Here is a 23,606-nt window from a genome sequence, read left to right as displayed (position 1 = left end):
TATGTTGCTGGACTCCCATGTAGTCAACTGCAGTTAAAGTCCCAGACCTGGTGGCATAAACTCACACCAGGTGCGTGTGCCCAAGATCCCAAGAGGAGAATGGAGGAGAAGGGATTGTGGTGTGGCCATCCCCCCTGGGGGGTGATTTCTCGCTTTCTGTCTCTGTCTTTCTGGCAAGCACACACACCCTATAGCAAAAACCTCTCCAAAACAAACAAACAAATTTCTGGGCCAGTTCTGTACATAAGGAGTTGGATCCCACATGGCCAACCAGAGTTCAAATCCTGGTGGCTTAAAAACACACTGGGTGTGGGTATATGTGTATGTATGCCAAAAACCCTCATGGGATGGAGAAATGGAGGACTGCAACATGACTATACCCTACTGTGAGAATTTTCTCTCTTTTCTCTTTCTGGCAAATGCACACAATCTCTAGCAGTAACAAAACAAAATCTTTCAAAGGTATGTTTTTACATTATAATTACACATGATGATAAAATACCTTTTCTTTTGTCTATAAAGAGAGATGATTAAAATTCTTAGAAAATATAAATGATCTTGGAGTTGGCAGGTGGCATGATGGTTAAGGGTGCTGGATTTCCATGTGGCCAACTGGTTCAAGTTCTGGACCTGAGGGCTTGCTTTCTCACTTTCTCTTTTTTCAAAAAAAGAAAATATAAGCAACCTTTAAAAAGTTCATGGAAAATGCATGCTATGAAAAAACTATGAATAGATTTCAGGGTGTTTTTTGTTGTTGTTTTTTTTCCCCCACTAAAATGAACTCATAAGAGTCAGATGACAATGCATTGGTAAAACTTGACAACTCTACAAGGCAATCCGATATGGGGAAAGTTCCCAGTTCAAATCCAGTAATCTCCCTGAGTACACTGAGGACATGTTTGCCTATGGCCAAAGGCTGGGAGTAGATCAGGACATCTACCTGTTGGGGTGCTGTCTCTTTCTTTCTCTCTTGCTCATGGAATAAATTAATAAACTTTAATTAAAAAACTCATATTTGAATCCCATTTTTGCATGGGCTTTTTGTAGTCCCCCCATGTTACCTATTAGTCATGATAACCATTCACTTTCTCATCTTTTTTTTTGTTTTGCTTTGCTTTGTTTTGCTATAGGTGTGTACACTTCCCAGAGAGAGAGACAGAAAATGAGAAATCACCCCGCAGAGGGGATGGCCATGCTATAATCCCTTCTTCTCCATCCTCCTCTTGGGATTTTGGGTGCATATTTTGGACTCCAACCACACAGTTGGCCATGCAGGATCCATCTGCCTAAACCACTATGCCACCACCTGGTCCTGTTTGTGAACATTTTTTCATTTTTTTTAAGTTTATTTATTTCTTCCATGACAGAGAGAAAGAGAGAGATACCTAACAGGATCTTCATGCTGTGATCCACCCCAGTCTCAGCCAGCCCCAAATCATGGGCATACACATATGTACTTGGTTGGTACAGGAAGGAATGCCTCAGGATGCAAATCCAGGACTTTCCCATATGTGTCCAGTTACATAATTACTGCACCATAATCTAGTTTATAATCTTAATTTTCTTTTTTTAGAGTTTTTTTCCCTTAGGGCACATGCACTTGCCAGAGAGAGACAGACAGAGATAGTGAGAGAAAACATGAGAAATCACCCCCATTCTGGGGGAATAGCCGCATCGCAATCCCTTCTCTTCCATTCTCCTCCTGGGATCTTGGGCATGCACACACATCCACCCAGCATGAGTTTCAAGCTACTGGATCAGGGACTTGAACCCCAGTTGGCCATGTGGGAGTCCAGTGGTGTAACTGCTATGCCATCTGCTGGTCCCTATAATAATTTTTAACAGGATAAAGTTGTGAAATGGCAATTAAATTGAAAAGGAGGGCTAATTGGTGGCATGGTGGTTAAGGCAGCTGAATTCCAGCTGACTTCACAGTTTGAGTCCTAGACTTAGAGGCTTGAAAAATAGGCTGGGTGCATGTATGTGCATGCCCAAAATCCCTAAAGGAAAAAGAAATGGAGAAGGGACTGTGGCTTTGCTGCCCCACTATGGATGTGCTTTTTCACTTTCCCTCCCTGTCTCTCTCCAGAGAGAGCACCTCTGGCAAATGAAAAAAAAAAAAATCACAATGAACTACAGAAATTGTTTCATTTGTATTCCATTGTGCTGTGCTATTACTTGAATGTTTAACTTATACTTTTAATTTAATATAAAATTTTATAATTTACAGACTTTTCAAAAGAGTAAAACATGTTTACTCCACCACCGTCATACTATAATAAATTTAGAGTGCTCTTCCTTATTTGTAGTTTTTGTAAACAACAATATTAATGAAGCATCTTTTTGTGTTTTCCACAGGTTTATATATGCAGCAACAATATTCAAGCTCGACAACAGGTTATTGAACTTGCCCGTCAGCTGAATTTCATTCCCATTGACTTGGGATCATTATCATCAGCCAGAGAGATTGAAAATTTACCCCTCCGACTATTTACTCTCTGGAGAGGGCCAGTGGTCGTAGCTATAAGCCTGGCCACATTTTTCTTTCTTTATTCCTTTGTCAGAGATGTGATACATCCATATGCAAGAAACCAGCAGAGTGACTTTTACAAGATTCCTATTGAGATTGTGAATAAAACTTTGCCTGTAGTTGCCATTACTTTGCTGTCACTGGTATATCTGGCTGGTCTCCTGGCTGCTGCTTATCAGCTTTATTATGGCACCAAATACAGGAGATTTCCACCCTGGTTGGAGACCTGGTTACAGTGCCGAAAACAACTCGGATTACTAAGTTTTTTCTTCACTGTCGTCCATGTTGCCTACAGCCTCTGCCTACCAATGAGAAGGTCAGAAAGATACTTGTTTCTCAACATGGCTTATCAGCAGGTATTGAACATGCTTATTATTTGTCTGACTCTCGTAAAATACTTTATTAGTATAAATTTGTGAAACTGTAAGATTTAAAAATGTAAAATTTCACATACCTTGTAACGAAAATTTTCTTTTGATATATTCAGGAAAGAATTATTCTTTCTACAGCATTTTTGCATAAGAATTATTGGGTGGTCAGAAAAGTCATGACACATTTTTGCATAGAAAAATATGTCATGATTTTTCCAACAACCTAATAATTGGCTAATTCAAAATCATTTAAGGTTAAAGTTGCTACCTTCCCCTTCTTTGCAGAATAAAGAGAAAAGTAAAGGGTTGTCTTTTTCTATTTGTTTTTCATGCTGTTTTCTAAATCTTAGGATTGCAATGATTGCTTCCAGCATTGAACAATGAATTATCTTAATGTTTTATAAATAGGCATGGCCCACAAGCTAAGGCAAATCTCAAATACACATATGACAAAATTAGAGCCAGTGTAAGTATAAAATGAATAAGAGGGCTGGCAGGTAGTGTGTTGGTTAAGGCACTGGACTCCCACATGGTCAACTATGGTTTGAGTCCTGGACCTGGCAGCTTTCAGACCTGCCAGCTTTCTAACTTTCTCTCTCTCTCTCTCTCTTTAGTAAATGCATGTCCCCTATAGTAAATTTTAAAAATAATAATTAATAATTTTTTTAAAAAATAGGAAATCAAAACCAGGAGAAATAAAAAAAGTGGACTACACTTCCATTGACTAGGAGTGTGAGGACAAAATTCTACTTTTTCATATTCCAAAGTTGTTCCAAAGTGACCTGAGATAGTCAACCCTGCAAAGCTTAACAGAGGCCTACAAACATTAACAGACCAGCTGGTAATGGGATGCTATATCCTATCCCAGGCATAGTTTTTTATGATGCATTGTAAGCCGCCTTATCTCTTGGAGTAAAGCACAAACATTCTTTTGCTGATTTTTTTCAGGAATAGAGACTTCTAATTTTAATCAATTACTAATGTAAGAATTTCAAACTCACTTATAAACTACAAGCCTCCACTTCCAGATTTCCACCTTTTTGGGCTGGGCCCATGTAAAAGACTCTTTATGCTGATTGTCACTCTCCTGCTCATGAAACTATATAAAAGGAATCACTTTATCTCAACACCCCAAGAAAGACATGCTTGCCTTTCTCAGGCCAGTCACTCAAATTTCTGCTTACTAATAAACCACATTAAGGAGCTAGCAGATGGTGTAGTGGTTACATTGCTGAATTCTCACATGGTCAATTACAGTTTAAGTCCTGGACCCAGTGGCTTAAAACTCATGTCAGGCGTGTGTGCGTATGTGCGCAAGATTCCAAGAAGAGAGTGGAGGAGAAGGGATTGTGGCATGGCTATCTCCTTTAGGGGCTGATTTCTCACTTTCTCTGTCTCTCTCTGATGAGCACACATGCTATAGACAAAAACTCTTAAAATAAACCACATTCATTATTTCTACAGAGTTGGTTATTTCCATTGACCATTTTGGTTTTGAGATTTCTGATACAATGAAAAGGAAGGCATTTATTTATAAGATTCTTGTTATCAAAAAGCAGAAAAAATGTTAGTTCCTTGGGTGAAGCTCTTCCAGCACTTAGCTTTCTAAGAAAACATCAGGGAGAGCTTCATGGATGGGGCTTGATGAGGTATACTATAATTTTCCTCAATAAATCCCATTCAGCAAATGTAATATAAGGGGTTTCATAGTAGCAAGTTTGGTATAGCATCTTTCTTTCTTTCTCTCTTTCTTTCTTTCTTCTTTCTTCCTTTCTATCTATCTACATATTTATTTATTTATTTATTTTAGCTTTTTGCTATATAGCATGTGTCTGTCTATTTAATTATTTCAGCTTTTTGCTACAGGGCACATGGGCTTGCTAAGAAAGAAAGAGAGGGAAAGTGAGGAAATTGTCCCCCCAGGGACATGGCATCTGCCATGTCACAATCCCTTCTCTACCATTTTCCTCTTGGGATTTTGGGCACATACACACACATGCCCTATGTGTTTTTCAAGATGCCGGATCCAGGACTAGAACCATGTAGTCAGCCATATAGGATTCCAGCACCTTAACCACCACATCACCTGCTGGTCCAATCTTTCTTTTTAAAAATTTGCTATAGGGAGCACTTAAGAGAGAAATGGAGGTGGGGAAAGTGAAAAAGTACTCCCAGAGAGTACAGCCCTGCCATAATCCCTTTTCCTTTTTAGGGATTTTCGGCATGTATACTCATTGCACCAACTATGTTTATCAAGCCACCAGGTCCAAGACTTGAACTGAGTATAGCATTTTTCGATGAAAGCCAAGGACCCTGCACCAAAAACAAAATCTGCAGAAGCATTTGCAGTTTTGTAAGGAACCTTGGTATGGTTGAAGTGTGTCACATAGTATCTATACTTTTTTCAACAATACAACCTAATTTTTAAAAAGTAAAAGATTAATCTCATTTAGGCCATTTATTGTCTAAAAATACCATTTCTCTTAACTGAATAGCAGCTCAATGAGCTCCCTCACCACCTTCTAATGTTTACTCAGATCTCACCTTTTCAGTAAGGCCTGGGCTAGATACTTTTAAATTCTGCCACTTCCCTCCAACCTAACCTCAGTACTTCCCTTCCCTTTCACCTTTCCCATTCCCTGCTCATCTTTTTCTTTTTTCAATAGCATTTACCACCTTCTTTTTAATTTTACTTATTTTTTAATTTAAGAGAGATTTTTGCTATAGGGCACATATGTTCACCAGAGAGGAAGAGAGAGATGGAGAGGCAAAAAGTGAAGAATCACCCCACAGGGGAGATGGCTATGCCACAATCCTTTCTACTTCATTTTCTTCTCAGGATTTTGAACACGTACACACATGCGTGAGTTTTAAGCCACTGTAGTCAACTACATGGGAGTCCAGCAACATAACCATTACGCCATCTGCTGGTCTCAACATTTACCATCTTCCTACCCATTCTATGTTTTCCTTATTTATTATATTTATTGTCTGCCTTTTACCATTGGAATTTTGGTTTATTAGAGGAGAGATCTTTGTCATTTTGTTCAGAAATCTAACCCAGTGCCTCTGTCTGGACACAATAGACACTCAGAAAGCATATTTGTGGGATGAATGAATGAATTGGGAGGGCAGGTGGATCCATGTTGCAGTTTCTGGGTATATCAGGTTATCTTATTATTCTATGTTGTAGCATAGACATCAAACAAGAAGTTGGTAAGCATTTTAAAACAGAGTAGCTCTGTGGCTCCTTTCAGGATGTTGATATGATGCTTCAGGGAACAAAGGGTTAAGAAGTAGGGTTTTTTTTTGTTCATTTGTTTGTTTGTTTATTTGTTTTTTAATTTCAAGTATGGCTTGTTAACTGGAACTAGACAAAGTTTAATTAGAATTATATTAAATTAGAATTATATTTTCCATAAATAGACATATATTTAAATCAAAAGTTCAGCTGAAGGAGTCCAACCCTTAATTTATACTCTATATTGTTCATGTGTAAATAGACAATTTAAAAAGTAGTCCTCTATGCAAAATACCACAAGTTTAGAGTTAATAAAGTCTGGCTTGATTATATATGTATTATCGATATAAGGGAAAGACATTTTGAAAAATATTATATACAGATAAGCCCTGGACAGTTAGAAAAGTACATTAATGAAGCAATTTAAGTGGATAAAATATTGAACTCCATAGGGCTTTTTCTTTGGGGAAATCCCAGCTTCCTGGGGGAAAAAAATTTAAGAAGAAAGAAATCAACTCACATATATTCATGTGAGGGCAGAAAATACAAAAGTAGTTTAGAAATTCCCTACCCAAACCCTAAGTTGAACCAAGGCCAGAATGTACCCAAAATATTCAGCCAACTTTAAATCAACTAGTAATAGTAGAAGTACCTCAAAACTAAGTCGAATTGCCAGTACTTCTTTTATATTGCTCTGGAACCAGTCTCTCAACATTTCACAGTCTTGAACTTAGAGTCCCTGTAAAGGTGCATTTTCAACATGATGGCATAGGACTGATCCTCTCTTCTAGTACCTGTGGAAAGGAGAAATCTTAATCTTTTTTCTGTTTAACGCTTCTTTCCCTTACACCCAGAACAAGTCCATCCAGTAATAAGTTTTCCATATTGGTTTATTAAATTGCATTAACACAATTCAGTATGTCCCTATGACCTGGTTCTTATGCCAAGAGTGAACTCTGTGCCGAATCAGTTAATGTTCTACCAAATAAAGAAAATTCACATTTGCTTTCTTGTTAGGTTCATGCAAATATTGAAAACTCTTGGAATGAGGAAGAAGTTTGGAGAATTGAAATGTACATCTCTTTTGGCATAATGAGCCTTGGCTTACTTTCCCTCCTGGCAGTCACTTCCATCCCTTCAGTGAGCAATGCTTTAAACTGGAGGGAATTCAGTTTTATTCAGGTATGTGGGGTTTTGTTTGACTAAGGATTACACAGCATAGAATTTTCATTGTTAAGTACAGTTAAATTTTAAATATGCTCCTTATTTAAAAAGTGCATATTTATGCATCGTGCTTGGGGAACACATATTGCAGGATACCAGTTTACCCACTCTGGTTTAGTAGGTGGAAGAACAGCACCTTATACTGGAAGGTTTTGCTAGCACTGCCTACTCATCTTTAAGGATAAAGGCTATTGTCCTTAAGGAAAAAAATGTTAAAAGCGAAAGGGGGAGGAATGAGTTTAGAACAAATGTAATGCCAAAAGTCAATTTATAATTAGCCACATAAATGAAAACATTTCCTATTTCAAGTTTTCTTGATTTGTCCAGAAAAATTTCATCAATTTGCTTCACATGGGGAGAAGGAAATCTAAATATTTTCAAGGAATATGTGTGTGTGCACATATATATAAAAACATAAGTGTCAAACCAAATATTAATAACTAGGTTAATATATTGCAACAAGGACCTAGCCATATGAAACTTGTTAACTTGTTTTTACATACATACACACATATATATATATATTTAATATATCATTCACATACTGATGTATACAGGTGTCAGTAAAAGGATTTCAAACACCATTGTGTTCTTTAATAAGTTAAACATTCATCTTCTCCAGTAATAGCTATACAATAAGTTTGCATAGTTTAAAAATAAGTGAAACTTAGACCCTCTAAATGGTTTATAATACAGTATGTAGATTAGTGTCCTCTTGTAGTACACTACATTCTGTTTTGTTTCTTTGAGTTTTTTTTTTTTAAGTCATGAAAAAAAGTCTAAATTCATTTTTCTCTTGTGAAAAAAAGAGAATGTGAATGTTTTCCCAATTGCTAGTTTAATCAGACCTAGAAGAAATAGAAGACCTTTGATAAAAAAGTGTTGGCAGGTGCAAATTCTCATCATAAATTTAGATAAGTAACTGCAAACATTTTGCCTGCTAGAAAGTTGCTATTTTCCCAGTGAAGTTAGACATTACATCATTATATTGGTGTGCTATTACTTTCATGTAACAAAGTTCATTTCTCAAAGTAAGCAATTTCAAACATAATAATTTAGACAACCAAAGAATTCTACATTTTCTAGAATTAACCTATAAACTGCCTAGCTAAAGTATTCTTAGTAATCTCATTTAATATGGTCAATAAAACCATGTTTAAGTTGCTGTTGTACATTACATATTAACACTGTAGGATTTTTCCATATTTGCCTATTAACAAATGTGTGTGTGTAACTGTGAGAATGCTGGTCAGCATTTAATTTTATTATATACACACACACACACACGGTTTATCTGGATAATTTGTGAGTTGGAATAATTAATTTCTCATTCTTTGTTTCTTTTTCTTCCTCTCCTGCCCCAAGTCTACCCTTGGATATGTTGCTCTGCTCATAAGTACATTCCATGTTTTAATTTATGGATGGAAACGAGCTTTTGAAGAAGAGTACTACAGGTTTTACACACCACCAAACTTTGTTCTTGCTCTTGTTTTACCATCAATTGTAATTCTGGGTAAGGTTATTTTACTCCTTCCATGCATAAGTAGAAAGTTAAAAAGAATTAAGAAAGGCTGGGAAAAAAGCCAGTTTCTAGAAGAAGGTATTGGAGGAACAATCCCTCATCTCTCCCCAGAGAGGGTTACAGTAATGTAATGATAAATGGTGCTGATTCCATATAAAGCTCTAACTCATGTCATTATTTTTACTACTTCCTGTATATTCAGTTGCAAATGCGCTGTCAAATTACTCTGGTTGAAACCTATTAACATGAGATTTCAGCCAAATTAGAGGTAGAATTTTCTTTAGATTAATTTTCATAAATGTTATATTTTGCCAAAATAAATTTTATAGTCAGTGTACTGTGGAAATTTAGATGTGTTTTGAGTTTTTTTGCACAACTGTAACACTATTATTTTAACTGTCTCACAATCAAGCAAAATTATTTATAATTGATAATATAGGTATAATGTTAAAAACACTGCAAACCAGTAGAATTTTAAGCTTTTAATATAATTCAGTAGATAAATTTATTTTCTGAAGCTTAAGTATGGTCTTAATTATTACTCATCTTGAGATATAGAAAGGTATAACCATACATTATTTTTAAGAAAGAATATATTCACTGGACTCCCACATGGCCAACCATGGTTCAAGTCCCAGACCTGATAGCACATGCTAGGTGAGTGTGCATGCATGCCTAAGTTCCCAGGAGCAGAATTGAGAAGAGTTTGCATTGTGGCCATTCCCCCTGGTGGGGTGGTTTTTCACCTTCTCTGTCATTGTCTCTGTCTGTCTGTCTGTCTCTCTCTCTCTCCAGCAAGTGCACGTGCTCTAAGGCAAAAATCTCTTAAAAAAAAAAAAAAAAAGAAAGGATATATTATGTTAGCATCTAGGTAAGGGACCATGGTAACAGTCCTGTATTTCTCTCATAAGATAGGATTTGAGGAGTGTAATTAATTGTATGAAGCTATGTGATTATGTGAACAGGCACAAATTAAAAGACAAACCTGAAATTATACTTAAAATGCATTATTGACATGAAATACATTGCTGATAATGCATATCCCTTGAAATTTTTTTTTCTTTTTTTATTTTTCTTTATTTATTTTTACATTTTTCCACAAACATTTACTTTACATAGCAAAAAATTTTAGGTCATACTCCATAGTTCTTGACAGTTTACGAACAACTTTCAAAATACTGAATTTTAAAGATAATATTCAAAATATTTCTTATAATTTTGTATAATTTTATGACTCTATAACAACAGAAGCAGTATGGTTTCAATTTTTTTGTTTTTTTTTTTAGAGTGCAGACACTCAGTATATATTAAGTGGGGACATCCCTTGAAAATTTTTATTTATTTTTTTGTGCTATAGCACTGTTTCATTTTCAGAACTAATTAATTGATTAATATTTGGCCTCTAAAATTGATAGTGCTAATACATTATAGTACCAATCCTGGGAACTGTAAAATTGCTCCTACTTAGAATGAAAGTGTCAAGTTACACACAAATAATTGTCAGCTGATCTATGTTGTTGCAGTTTAGCCAGCTACCACTTTTCTATGGAATGGGATTTTTCTGCTGTTCGTTGAGGGACTATATTGGGATATGCCAGGCATAGTTCTAAGCACTTTACTCATCTTATTTAATACTTAAAACCACCCCATGAGATAGATAATTATTATCCTCATTTTACATAAGTAATTTGCTCAAAGTCACACAGTAAGTGGCAGAATGAGCAATCAAGTTCAGTCAGTCATATTCCCAGAGGCCAAGGCCATGGTTCTAACCTGTACGCTATACAGACCCTTCTCTATCCCTGAGTTTTTTGCTCATGATACCAATTTAAATGCATCCTCTAGTTAAAGGCATTGACATTCTCTAAAGTGGGTTGTGATTATCAAAAGATATATGGGGCCAGCTGGTGGTTTGGTGGTTAAAGTGATTGGATCCCACAGGAACAACTATGCAGTTTGAGTCCTGAATCCGGCATTTTGAGAAACACACTGGCTTCGTCTGTGCCCAACATTCCAAAAGAAGAAATGGAGAAGGGATTGCTATGTGACGGTTCCCCACGAGGGATGCTTTCTCACTTTCTCTTTCTCCCTTTCTTCCTCTTTTTCTCCCTCTGTCTCTCTCCAGCTAGCACACATAACTTCTAGCAGATTAAACAAGAACAACAAAAAAAGATGTCAAAATATTATACTCATAAACCTACTATGGCTTGTGGGATAAATCCATGGATACCACCCTGGTTTGGCTTGGGACATGAGCCTGGATACCTGTTTATATGTCTCCCTAATATAGTAAAGGATGTAGAGAGAGGACTATAGTAGTGTTAATGAATTGTTTAGGTCCTACAGAGTCTCAAAAATCCTTGTAAGGGACCAGCAGTTAGCATAATGGCTATGTCACTGGACTCCCACGTAGTCGACCGTGGTTCGAGTCCCGGACCCAGTGGCTTAAACTCACGCCGGGCGCATGTGCGTGCGTGCCCAAGATCCCGAGAGGAGAATGGAGGAGAAGGGATTGTGGCATGGCCATTCCCCCTGGGGGATGATTTCTCGCTTTCTATCTCTCTGTCTCTCTCTGTCTGTCTGGCAAGCACACGTGCCCTATAGCAAAACAAACCTCTGCAAAAAAAGAAAAAAAAAATCCTTGTAAAGCTGGTCATTTCCTTTTCTCTTCCTGAGAAGTCTTCCTGGCTGTACAACTAATCATTAGGGAGCAATTTATAACTATGAAGGATATTAGGATAAGTGGTTAATTATAAATCTACTCTAGAGACATATAATCATGAAAATTATTCATAAAGTTTTTCAGTGCTGACATTCCATATCTAAATTGCATTTTGTTCAAACCTTGGTTAGAATGCCCTATATTCTTTTTTCCATTTGCTCTTTCCTTATTAAAATAGAAAGTGGCAGGTAAGATGCAATTATATACATTCTTCTACCTGAAATTATAACATTTCAAAATGTACTCACTAAGGCACTACTGAACCCAACTGCCAAGGACTTTTATTTAGTGGAATCTACCTTTTCTTCCTTTGGCTTTTTTCATCTTATTGCACTGTAAAATTGATAAATCACTCATAATTCTCTGATGTCTTCTTTTTGGTGAACTTTAAAATCTTATACCCTCTAACTAAACTCTTCACTTTTTTGATTACTTCTCCCCTCTTGATGATCACTTGTTAGTTCTTAGGAATTCTGTTGGGTGATGACTTTCAAGAGTAATTATAGTATGATAAAGGATTAGTGAAAACAATAGCATATTTTTCAATACTTTCTTGTTCCTTAAATTTCACTCTCTTAAGAACAGATTTTGGGGACCAGTAGGTGGCATGGTGGTTAAGGCGCTGGACACTCCCACATGGCTGACCATGGTTCAAGTCTTGGACTTGGTGCCTGGCTTTCTCACTTCCCCTCTTTCTGTTTCTGTGTCTCTCTCTGTCAAATTAAAAATAAATAAAGGAATAAATTATATACATTCTTCTACCTGAAATTATAACATTTCAAAATGTACTCACTAAGGCACTACTGAACCCAACTGCCAAGGACTTTTATTTAGTGGAATCTACCTTTTCTTCCTTTGGCTTTTTTCATCTTATTGCACTGTAAAATTGATAAATCACTCATAATTCTCTGATGTCTTCTTTTTGGTGAACTTTAAAATCTTATACCCTCTAACTAAACTCTTCACTTTTTTGATTACTTCTCCCCTCTTGATGATCACTTGTTAGTTCTTAGGAATTCTGTTGGGTGATGACTTTCAAGAGTAATTATAGTATGATAAAGGATTAGTGAAAACAATAGCATATTTTTCAATACTTTCTTGTTCCTTAAATTTCACTCTCTTAAGAACAGATTTTGGGGACCAGTAGGTGGCATGGTGGTTAAGGCGCTGGACACTCCCACATGGCTGACCATGGTTCAAGTCTTGGACTTGGTGCCTGGCTTTCTCACTTCCCCTCTTTCTGTTTCTGTGTCTCTCTCTGTCAAATTAAAAATAAATAAAGGAATAAATAAAATTTAATAAGTAATTTTTAAAAAAGAACAGGTTTTAACCATTTAATGTAAAAATACAATGAAATATTTCTCAAGTTAGATGATTTATAGAAGTATATCGTTGCATGTGTATATTAAGTAACCAATAATATTTACAAAGATCATTGTTGGAAATAAAAGGGGCCTTTCAAAATATGAAAAACAAGCCTTTAAGAAAATATGTAAAAGATGCAGCTGTTGTTTCAAATGGTAGTATCTCCTTTTTGGTACTATGAAATGGAATAATTTTGAAGTTTCGGAATAAATGAAATATATGGATTATAATTCTAAATGTTTAAAAGCTTTTCTAAAAATGCAAAACTATTCATCGACTTTTAATTGCCTTATTCTTATTACTTATGTCATTATTTTTCTGAATCTTTTTTCTGAAACATTCTTCTAGCCTCAGAAGTAGACTGAATTCATTATTAGATGTGAGAAAATGGCAGTGGGAACTTCAGAGCATTGGAGATGTGCCCTTTTATCTATAAGGAGTACCCCTGAGAAAATTATAAGAATGTAGATAATATACCCAGTCTTAATGCTATGCAAAAAAAATAGTTTTTTTTCTATCAGGAAAATAACCATGAGCTGTATCATGCTACTTAGTTTTTGTGTATAGATTTCATATACCTCCTCTATTAAGAATATTTAAAGTTATGTTTAAATATGAATATATTCATGCTAATGTTTATTTTTCAAAACATACATAAAAATTTAGCCCCTATTATCTACATTTGAGATTTTTATTTAAATTTTACAATATTTAAAACTATGTATAAATTATATTTGTAGGTATTTATCAGAGATGATTATTTTGTGCTACACACAGGGTTGGCTAATGAACTACCTAATTAATTTCTTATAAATTAGCATATCCTTGACTTGATTAAGGAATTTTACTATCAAAATTAATTTGATAATAATAATTTAAAAAATACTTACAGTCAAATTATGAAAATTATTTGTGTAAAAGGGTTTCAATAAGTCATATCTAATTTTTGTATTATTTATTTCTTAATATATACCCTAATTTTTTTAATTGCCTTTTACCATTAATCTATTTCATAATAAATTCTATAGTTTTCCCCAAAAAAGAGTTTTATTTATGAAAATTAAAGTTTCTTATATGATATTTTTAAGTGCCATAAATATGATTTATAAATATTTAAGAATACTATAAACACCAAACTATACCTATATAGTTTAGTTGGCCTATAAAATATGTTTCATAAAAAGTATTTAGCCTAAAATGTTGTGTTGAAATTATTTTGTAAATTCATGACTTAAAGCAGTGCTATGCACTGTGTAACACACATCAGTCCAGTGTTAAAATTTACATTTTTGAACTGTCATCATGAAAATGAGAACTTCCACCCTCAATTGCTTGTCAGTGAAACAAATTCTGTTATCTATTAAGTATATGTTATTAGTTCTAAATGAAACTAATAATTTTAGCAGAAACATCTGTTCATACCTGCAACAGTGAATTTTATAGGAATGAATGGTTCTCTTTTTTTAATGTGATAAAATTATTATATAAGCTATTTCATTTTCAGAGATTCTGCCCATATGAGTCTAGAATAGTTCTGTTCAGCCTCACACACATACTAAGATTTTCTTTCTAGCTTTCCAAATCATTGAATTTCCATTGTGCATTCATCCAAAATTAGGGCAGATTGTACGGATGCTCCCAGTGACTAGATGGGCTAAATTAAATCACAAATCTCTGTGCTTTGGTATGATTTTTCAAAATGCTTACTTCAAGGAAGTAATAATCCATTGAGATTTTCTTTCAAGGTCTAGCTTTGCAGACATTTCTCCTGAACAAGGCTAGAAACCATCTCCCACTGTCTGTTTACCCTACTTCCTTAAAAGCTGCTGCCCACCATGTTCTTCAACTGCACTTGCAGTGAACTGTCCATGAGACTGAGTGCTGTCCAGTGAAATGAAGTCTCCTCAAAGGAAAACAGCATTTGTTCTTTATCCTCCCGGGAATTACAGATCAAACAGGAGCCCTGGCAACTGTCTCCAGAGGAGGAAGACCACACCCTAAGGAAGGCAGACTTGAGAGTCCCTTGATGAATTCATTATTTCCACCGCTTTAGTCTGTATTTAAGCCATTGTAAATTTGGGTTTCTTTGTTACATGAAGTCAAAACTAATCTTTTCTGACATTCAGGTCTTTGTCATGATATGTTTAACTCTGATAAAATAGACTACAATAAATCTTACCTTAAAAGTTTTTAAAGGATAATGTATAATTTACATTAAAATTGATTTTCCATTGTTAATTATTACTCATTTTCTTGCCTTGATCTTTCATTAGATACTTTGTATCTGCTTGGAAAATATTGTCTTCTTTATAACTGTGTAATTAATATTTGCTAAAACTCTGTAATCTCCAAAATATCACTATCAAATTACATACCATGTTTTTGTATCATTCTCATAGATCTGCCTTATAAACATTTAAATAAAAAGTATTATTTAACGTTTTAATTTCTTTTGAAATGTTGTATATAAATGGATTTTTTTCCCTAATAATAATACTATAATTTGATGAGGCTTTGTATTTTTCCAGTTCATTTTAGTAGAAGTAATAAATGTGATAGTTTTGTTTTAGGGATTTTTTTTTTATCAAGATAGTCATTTAGATGAACCTTCATTTAATGAGGTGGTATTTTAAAAATTATTTCATCTCACTAGCATTTATTAAACATCTTTAAATCAGGACACATACAATATTCAAACTAATTCTTAAAACTCCATGATAGAAGGAATTTTTTGTTATTCACTACTGAATCCCTGTGCTAGCACAGTATGGCCTATGGTACACACTGAAGAGTAATGAATATTGGTTATGATTGTTTTGTAATAATACTAAACAATTAATCATGACTCTTTTTTACAGCAATTTAAGTTTCTCATCATCTCACATCCTTCTAGCTGTTCTTTCTACCCCTTCCCCACACCACTGCCTCCACCTCTTGCCTTGCTGCCTGGTCAGTGGCCTGGAGCTGCCTTGTCATCAACAGAGGAGTTGCAGCAGCAGCAGCTGTCACCACTGCTGCCACACTGCTACATATGGAGGCCTGGGTGCTGTACCACTGATAAGGAGAAACTGATCTCTGCGCCTGTTTAGAATCTTTGGAGGCTTTGATTTCTGCCTGGAAATGCATTTCCTCCTGAGAGTAGGATTACCAGGTAATTTTCTTTTTAATTGCCAGAGAGGGTATATGCTTGCCAGGGAGAGAGAGATGCACTCCAGTGGAGTGTGGTCATGCCACAATCCGTTCTCTGCCTCTCCATCCTGTCAGGATTTTGGGACACACACATACCTGCACCCAATATGTCTTTCAAGTTGCAAAGGGCCAGGATTTGAACCACAGTCAGCAATGTAAAATCCAGCTCCCTAAATGCTACACTACAGGCCAACCCTCAAATTAAATTTGAATTGCGGACAAATAACTTGGCGTTTTGGTTTTGTTTTGCTAAATCTGGTAGAGAGTAAAACATTCAAATTATAATCTGAAGGATGTTGGGATTTTTTATGTGCTGAATTGTGTTCCCTCAAAATTCATACAGCAGTGTTCTAAACCCCACTAACTGAGAATGTGACTATGTTTTGGGATAGGGCCATTAAGGTAAAATGAGGTCTTAACGTTTAGACTCTATTGCAATCTGACTGGTCTTTTTATAAGAAGAGATTAGGATACAGATGTGCACAGAGGAGTAACATGTAGAAAAAAAGGGAGGAAGACAGCAAGTCAAGGAACAAGGTCTCAAAATGAAACCAATCCTGGTAACACTTTAATTTTGGATTTCTTGGACTTCAGAACTGTAGAAGAATAAACTTCTGTTATCTGAGTAAACCGGTCTGTGGTACTTTTTATAGAAGCACTAGCAAACTAATACAGGATCCATGAAATAAGAATGAGTCAAGTTATAGAACTTGAATAATAAGGTGGCTGGTAGGTGGTGTGGTGGTTAGGGGTGCTGGACCCCCACATGGCCAACCACGGTTCAAGTCCCAGACCTGGCAGCTTGCTTTCTCACTTTACCTCTCTCTCTTTCTCTCTCTGGTCAAATTAAAATAAGTAAAGTTAAATAAAATAATTCTTAAAAAATAACTTTAATAATTAATGTCATTGGACTAAACTTGTCTGGTGAATCCTGCACCACAATAAAAACAGTTTACCCTAGGGGTACTTCACAGTAACCTCCCACCACGTAAACACAATAAATGGTTACTAGTTCTAAAAGATTAGGAATGTTTTTATTTCATGAAACTACTCCTATGTTACAGAACTGAAGCTTTTTATTAGGAAAAAATAGTTCTTTATAAATTCATTTCATTTATTACCATTTAGTTTTCCACTGAATACAAATAATTACTGTAGCTTCCTACTTAAAAATCACTTTATTTTGTATTACTGTTGGTATACTTTTTACTAGATAGCTGACTTTAGGAGTGGTGGTGTTCTTTTACTTTTGTTTTGTGTTTCATGTACTTATTTGCTCCCAAATTTGCATTAAAAATTCTGTTGGAAAGAGGTAATTGCTTTTCTAGCCTTATGTGTATTTATTCTGTTAAATACACCTAAGGTTAACCTACTAAAACTATAATTATATTTCTTATATGGTAATAAAATTCTCTATTTAAATTACTCTGGGGGGACAGCGGGTGGCATGGTGGTTAGGGCGCTGGACTCTCACGTCAAACACAGTTCGAGTTCCAAACTCGGTGGCTTGCTTTCCCACTTTCTCTCTCTCTCTTTCTCTCTCTCTCTCTCTGTCCCTCTCTGGTCAACTTAAAATAAGTAAATTTAAAAAAAGTTAAATAAAATAATTCTTTAAAATAAATAAATAAATACTCTGACTCAGAAAGGAAAATAACATTTGCTTGATATTTAGAACATCTGGTATTAGTTTAGGGACTACCAAGTTGAATATAATCTAAAATATTTGAAATGCTTTTAAGTCATATCAATGAATTATAGTTTAAAATTGCTAATTAGGCAGAGTGCTAACATTAAAAAATCAGAAAAATCATGTTATTTTTCAATATTTCTTTTTACTTTTTTTTAATTTTTAAAAATATACTTAGCTTTGTTACTCTTTTTTTTTTTTTTTTTTTGAGAGATTTTTGTTATAGTGCATGCATTCATGCTGGCTGGAGACAGAGAGACAGAAAGTGAGAAATCACCCCCCCCCCCATGGGGATGGCCACACCTCAATCCTTTCTCCTCCATTCTCCTCGTGGGATTTTGGGCACACACGCACATGCACCTGGCATGAGTTCAAGCCCCTGAGTCTGGGACTTGAACCTCTGTCAACCAGGTGGAATCCAGTGACATAACCATTATGCTATCTGCTGGTTCCTTTGTTACTCTTAACAGTGAAAACTCTATAAAAATGAACATAAAAACTTCTAGTTAATCTGTAACTCTGTAGGTACATCTAAAATATGATTTGTAACTGAACAGAGATGTTAAGTTCTATGTCATTGTTATCAAAGTAAAAACTTTTCTGTTCTCCAGGTACACTGGGTTGTCAGAAAAGTAATGACTTTTTTCTCTGTTTTTTTTCTATGCAAAAAGGCATCATGACTTTTCTGACCACCCAATCATTCATTTCTCTACTATTAATTTATCTTTTCGATGAAATAATTTACCATCTCAGTAGTCACTTCATCTTTTCATCATTTTGTATTTTGATGTTAAAAAGAAATATCCTTAATTATTAAAATTAAATCTACATACCTCATTTAAACAGTGAAAGCTTTTCAAAAACTTATCAATTAGAAGGACCAGCACAAATTTAAAAAAAAAAAAAAGAAGAAGAAGAAGAAGAAGGACCAGCAGATGACATAATGGCTATGTCACTGGACTCCCATGTAGTCGACCGTGGTTTGAGTCCCAGATCCGGTGGCTTAAACTAACGCCTGGTGTGTGTGTGCGTGCGCGCGTGCCCAAGATTCCGAAGGACAATGGAGGATAAGGGGTTGCAGCATGACCATACGTTTGGGGGGGTGATTTCTCGCTTTCTATCTCTCTGTCTCTCTCTGTCTTTCTGGCAAGCGCACATGCCCTATAGCAAAAATCTCTCAAAAAACAAAACAAAACAAAACAACAAAACAAAACAAAACTATTCCACCACATTGGGCCAGTAGGCAGTGTGGTGGCTAAGGTAGTGCGCTACCACCTCGCTGACTGTGGTTCAAGTTCCAGACCTGGTAACTTGCTTTCTCATTTTCTCTCTCTATATATGGTGAATTAAAATAATAAATACAATTAAATAATTATTTTAAAAATCCACAACAATAATAATAAAAACACATTAATGCTTTTCAAATTTTAATGTGCATGCTAATCACCTGGAGATCTTGTTAAAATGGATTCTGATTCAGTAGGTCCACCATGGCACCAGAGATTCTGCACTGATTTTTTTTTTTTTAATTATTTAACTTTATTTATTATTACTATTTTAATTTGGTATAGGGCACATGTGCTCACCAGAAAGAAATAACGAGGGAAAGTGAGAAAGCAAGCCACCAGGTCTGGACCCAAACCACAATCGGCCATGTGGAAGTCCAGCGCTTGGACCACCACGCTATCTGCTGGTCTGCAACCTTAAAAAGTCCCTAACTAATGCCAAGTAAGCTCTTAGGTAATGTGCAGGTAGTCCAAGGACCAGATTTTTAGTAGCAAGAACCTGAACCGTTTACCTCAGTCTGAGTAATTTATGAAATGTAATTTGGTTTCAAATCAAATCAAATATAGAAAATATAGTCCCCAAAAAATCCTTTTTTCTTTCTTTCTTTCTATCTTTCTTTTTTTTTTTTTTTTTTTAATTGCCAGGGGACACATGTACATCCCAGAGAAAGAGAAGCACTCTTCAATGGGGAGAGTGCTCTCTAAGCCTTCTCAACTTCTCTATCCTATTAGGACTTGGGCATACATACTAAAGGAGTATTTCAAACCTCTGGTGCCTGGATTTGAACCAAACGATCAGCCATGTAGAATCCAGCTCCCTTAACCTAGGTACCCAGCCAGCTTGATCCCTGAATTTTTTTAAATTAATTAATTTATTTATTTACAGTAATTCACTATAGATCAATACCATATACAAAATGAGATTTTCCATCCAGTATACATTGTATATTAGCTCAATCAAGGATATTACCATACATGTTATCATCAACAAATCATTTTTTATTTCTTGCTTCTTATATATTTGCTTTCCCCTCTTGATTCCCTGATTACCCTCTGCCAAATCCCCATCTCCTCCCATAGTCTCTGGTATATACAGTTGTTTTCCATGCGTTTTTTTTTTCCCACATTTTATTGATTCACTAAAAATCTTAATTACTTTAAAGACTTTAAATATTAAGCACAGCTGATATATACATATTTAAGAACAAATATCTGACTTTAGGTGTAAACCCCAGTGAGTAGAGTGAACATACTATAAAGTAGCACCATGCCGGGGCTATATAGCTTACCGCAGTCATTAAATAGGTATTAATAGATAATTTTTAATGCTTTTTTTTTTCAGAGAATCTTAATTACTTTAAAGACTTTAAATATTAAGCACAGCTGATATATACATATTTAAGAACAAATATCTGACTTTAGGTGTAAACCCCAGTGAGTAGAGTGAACATACTATAAAGTAGCACCATGCCGGGGCTATATAGCTTACCGCAGTCATTAAATAGGTATTAATAGATAATTTTTAATGCTTTTTTTTTTCAGAGAAGTTTTTATTATAGGGCACGTGTGCTCTCCAGAAAAACAGAGACAGAGAGACAGAAAGCAAGAAATCACCCTCCAAGGGGGATGGTCACGCCACAATCCCTTCTCCATTCCCCTTGGTATCTTGGGCACACACGCACATGTGCCTGGTATGAGGTTAAGCCACTGGGTCTGGGACTTAAACCACAGTCAATCACATAGGAGTCCAGTGACATAGCCATTATACCAACTGCTGGTCCTTTTTAATGCATTTTTTAATTTCAAAAAAAAGTTTGTTTTAATAGATCAAAATAAAAATATTAAGAGAAATTTACTTAAAACTTAAAGCCAGGAAAATGGTTAGGATTCAGTTCAAATAGTAGGTAGATGAACCTATCAACAGTTCAAGAGAAGATAAAAATCCTTAAAAATGGAAATTAAAGCATTAAAGAAAATCAGTAATGTTTTAGTCTGAAGCAAAAAAAAATTGTATTTCACTAGTTCAGAGTCATGTAATTAATTTATATTGAATTTGCAGTGTTACTGTGATCTGATCTTTCCATTTAAACTCTGAAAAACTCCATTCAACTCCAGACTTATCCCTCCCATTAGGCTGGCCATTCTCTTGGTTGTTTCTTGTACTCTTATTTCTGTGTGTCTGACTTTAGTGTTCCTGGTATAGGACTCCTTTCAGCACTTTTTGGAGAGCTGTATGCTGCTGGTAAATTACTTCAGGTTTTGTTTATCTGAGAATGTTCTTGTCTTTTTTTCCTATATAAAAGATAATCTTGCCAGGTCTAGTATCCTTGGTTGAAATTGTCTTTCACTTAACACTCTGACTGTATTTTCCCATTCTTTCCTTGCTTGCATTATTTCTGATGAGAGATCCAATGTTAGCCTTATGAGATATCCTTTTAAAGTAATTTGATGTTTCCCTCTTGTCAATTTTAGTATCTTGTCTATGTGGTTTTGGTCAATCTGGCTTTGATGGGGAAGATCTGCTTAGATCGATTCTATGTGGAGTCCTATGTATTTCTTGGATCGGGATATTTGAGTGCCTCTCTATAGTTGGAAAGCTTTCTTCCAGGATTTCATGGAATAGATGATCAATGCCCTTTCTCTACCTCTGGGATACCGATGATTAGGATGTTTGGGGGTTTAACAATGTCAGTATTATTTGTATGTTATTTGGGGGGGGTATTTTCTCAGTCTTTTTGGTGAATTTTTCTAGGTCAGAGGTTCTATCTTCTACCTCTGAGATTCAATCTTCTCCATGACCTAATCTGCTTTTGATATTTTCAAAGGAAGTTTTGATTTCCTATATTACAGCCTTCGTCTCTAACAATTCCGCTTGACTCTTTTATGATGTGTATCTCCTCTTTCAGATTGTGCAAGAACTTCCTCACCTCCTGGAACCCATTATCTCTTTTCTCCTGTCTCTTCTGGAGTTCCTTGTCTCTGATCTCTTGCATCTCTGTTACCTTTGCTACAATGAATATTTTAAATTTTTTATCTGCCATTTTCATGAGTTCTCTTGTATTTTTTATGGAGGAAGAGAAGTTATTCTTTTCCATTAGAGGAGAGATGTTTCCTTCATTTCTCATATTTCTTGTGCCTCTGTGGTGGTTTCTGGTCATCTGATGGATTATATGCTCTTTCCTATTTTTTGGAGTTAAATCTGAACAATCAGAGGAATACAGAAGGAGGTAACCTGCAGTCCGTAAATAGTATTGTTTTTCTCCCTTTGCACAACAGATTCAATGAAAATACTCTAAAAGTATTCAGATAATTGGTTACTGAGCACCTAGACCTATCTAGAATATCAGTGTATGGAGGCTGAGCAGAAAAGTGAGAAATATAAAAAGAAAAGGGAAAGGAATAGAAAAAAAGGAGAGGAAAAGTCAAGAACTATAAGGAGAACAAAAGTTTTTTGTCAAAAAATGAAAACTTGAGGAGTGTTAGCATGCTCCTCGAATGGGGCCACTTGTAGCTCAAATATAGTGGTGGCTGATATCCAACGCGGGTGGGGGTGAGGGAGTAAGAATTAGACAAAAGAGCAGCAGAGAGCTAAGTTTAAAATTTTTTTTAAATAGTTAAAATAGAGAGAGAAATGGAAAGAGAACGAGAATGAGTAGAAGGTGTTCTAACCTGGCTACTGGCTACACTGGGTGAAGTCACGCCAGAGGGTCTCCGGTGGTTGAAATCCTCCATCCTTGACATTTTTAAGGAACATTTATTGGATACCAAGTATCATCTAGACCAGAAAATCTCACCATTTCATCTCCAGACCAGCAACATCAACCTCACTTGGGAAATTGTTACTGATGTAATCCTTGGTTTCACCCCAAATTTACTAAGGCACTCAGGAATCTTGCAACCAGATCTCCACAAGATAATGACACATTCTCAGTTTTAGAAATCACTTCTCCAAACCAGCTGATAGCGGAGTGGTTACTTCGAGGAACTCACACATAATCTACAGGAGTTCGAGTCCCAGACAGGCTGCTTAAAACTCACTACGGCGGCGCGTGTGTGTGTGTGTGCCCCATAATCCCAGGAGAAGGTATTGCGGTATGGCCATGGAGAGGAGGTGGGGGGAAGTAGGGGAGGACGGAGGGAAGGTGAATTCACGCTTTCTTTCTCTGTATGGCGAGGGGAGATGCCCTACAGCAAAAATCTCTCTCAAAGAAAAGGAGGTCACTTCTCTAGATTGTAGGGTGAGTACGTGGGGTAGGGGGGCTCTCCTTTGCTCTCAAAAATCTAGGAAGACTGGGCGGAAGAGGCTGGAGTGTTGAAGCAGTAAATAACATTAAGTACGCAGTGAGTACCTAAACAGAATAACAGAGTGGCACCTACCACAGCAGAGGATGTAAAGAAGGTGTCCGAGAAAACGTAACGTGAACTGAGTCTCCTAAGGAGTTAGCCACCCGAAGACGGCGGCGCGTACA

The 23,606-nt window shown here is 35.8% G+C and overlaps 1 protein-coding gene and 1 long non-coding RNA gene across 6 annotated transcripts in view; one reads left to right on the top strand and one right to left on the bottom strand.

The window, feature by feature from the left end:
* STEAP2 (STEAP2 metalloreductase) overlaps positions 1-15,354 on the top strand; it is a 32,663-nt gene extending 17,309 nt beyond the window's left edge. For 4 of the 5 annotated variants that reach the window (XM_006169004.2, XM_006169005.3, XM_006169006.3 and 1 more), the window contains 3 exons: positions 2,359-2,886; positions 7,160-7,324; positions 8,732-9,216. In XM_006169004.2, the coding sequence (XP_006169066.1) occupies positions 2,359-2,886; positions 7,160-7,324; positions 8,732-9,019 (981 nt within the window). In that variant the 3' untranslated portion in view covers positions 9,020-9,216. Of the gene's footprint in view, positions 1-2,358; positions 2,887-7,159; positions 7,325-8,731; positions 9,217-14,798 lie in introns of those variants that run through there. The other variant, XM_006169009.3, reaches the window with a different exon arrangement.
* LOC102471707 (uncharacterized) overlaps positions 1-23,600 on the bottom strand; it is a 38,842-nt gene extending 15,242 nt beyond the window's left edge. Inside the window, exons 1-2 of the long non-coding RNA XR_337478.2 lie at positions 23,515-23,600; positions 6,795-6,936 (exon numbers count right to left, since the gene is read on the bottom strand). This is a non-coding gene — a long non-coding RNA (uncharacterized LOC102471707). The remainder of the gene's footprint in view (positions 1-6,794; positions 6,937-23,514) is intronic.
* Positions 23,601-23,606: the final 6 nt, after the last annotated feature.

The sequence above is a fragment of the Tupaia chinensis genome, unplaced genomic scaffold, assembly GCF_000334495.1.
Source record: "Tupaia chinensis unplaced genomic scaffold, TupChi_1.0 Scaffold146650_1, whole genome shotgun sequence".
Lineage (NCBI taxonomy): Eukaryota > Metazoa > Chordata > Mammalia > Scandentia > Tupaiidae > Tupaia > Tupaia belangeri.
This window is presented reverse-complemented; position numbering and strand designations above follow the sequence as displayed.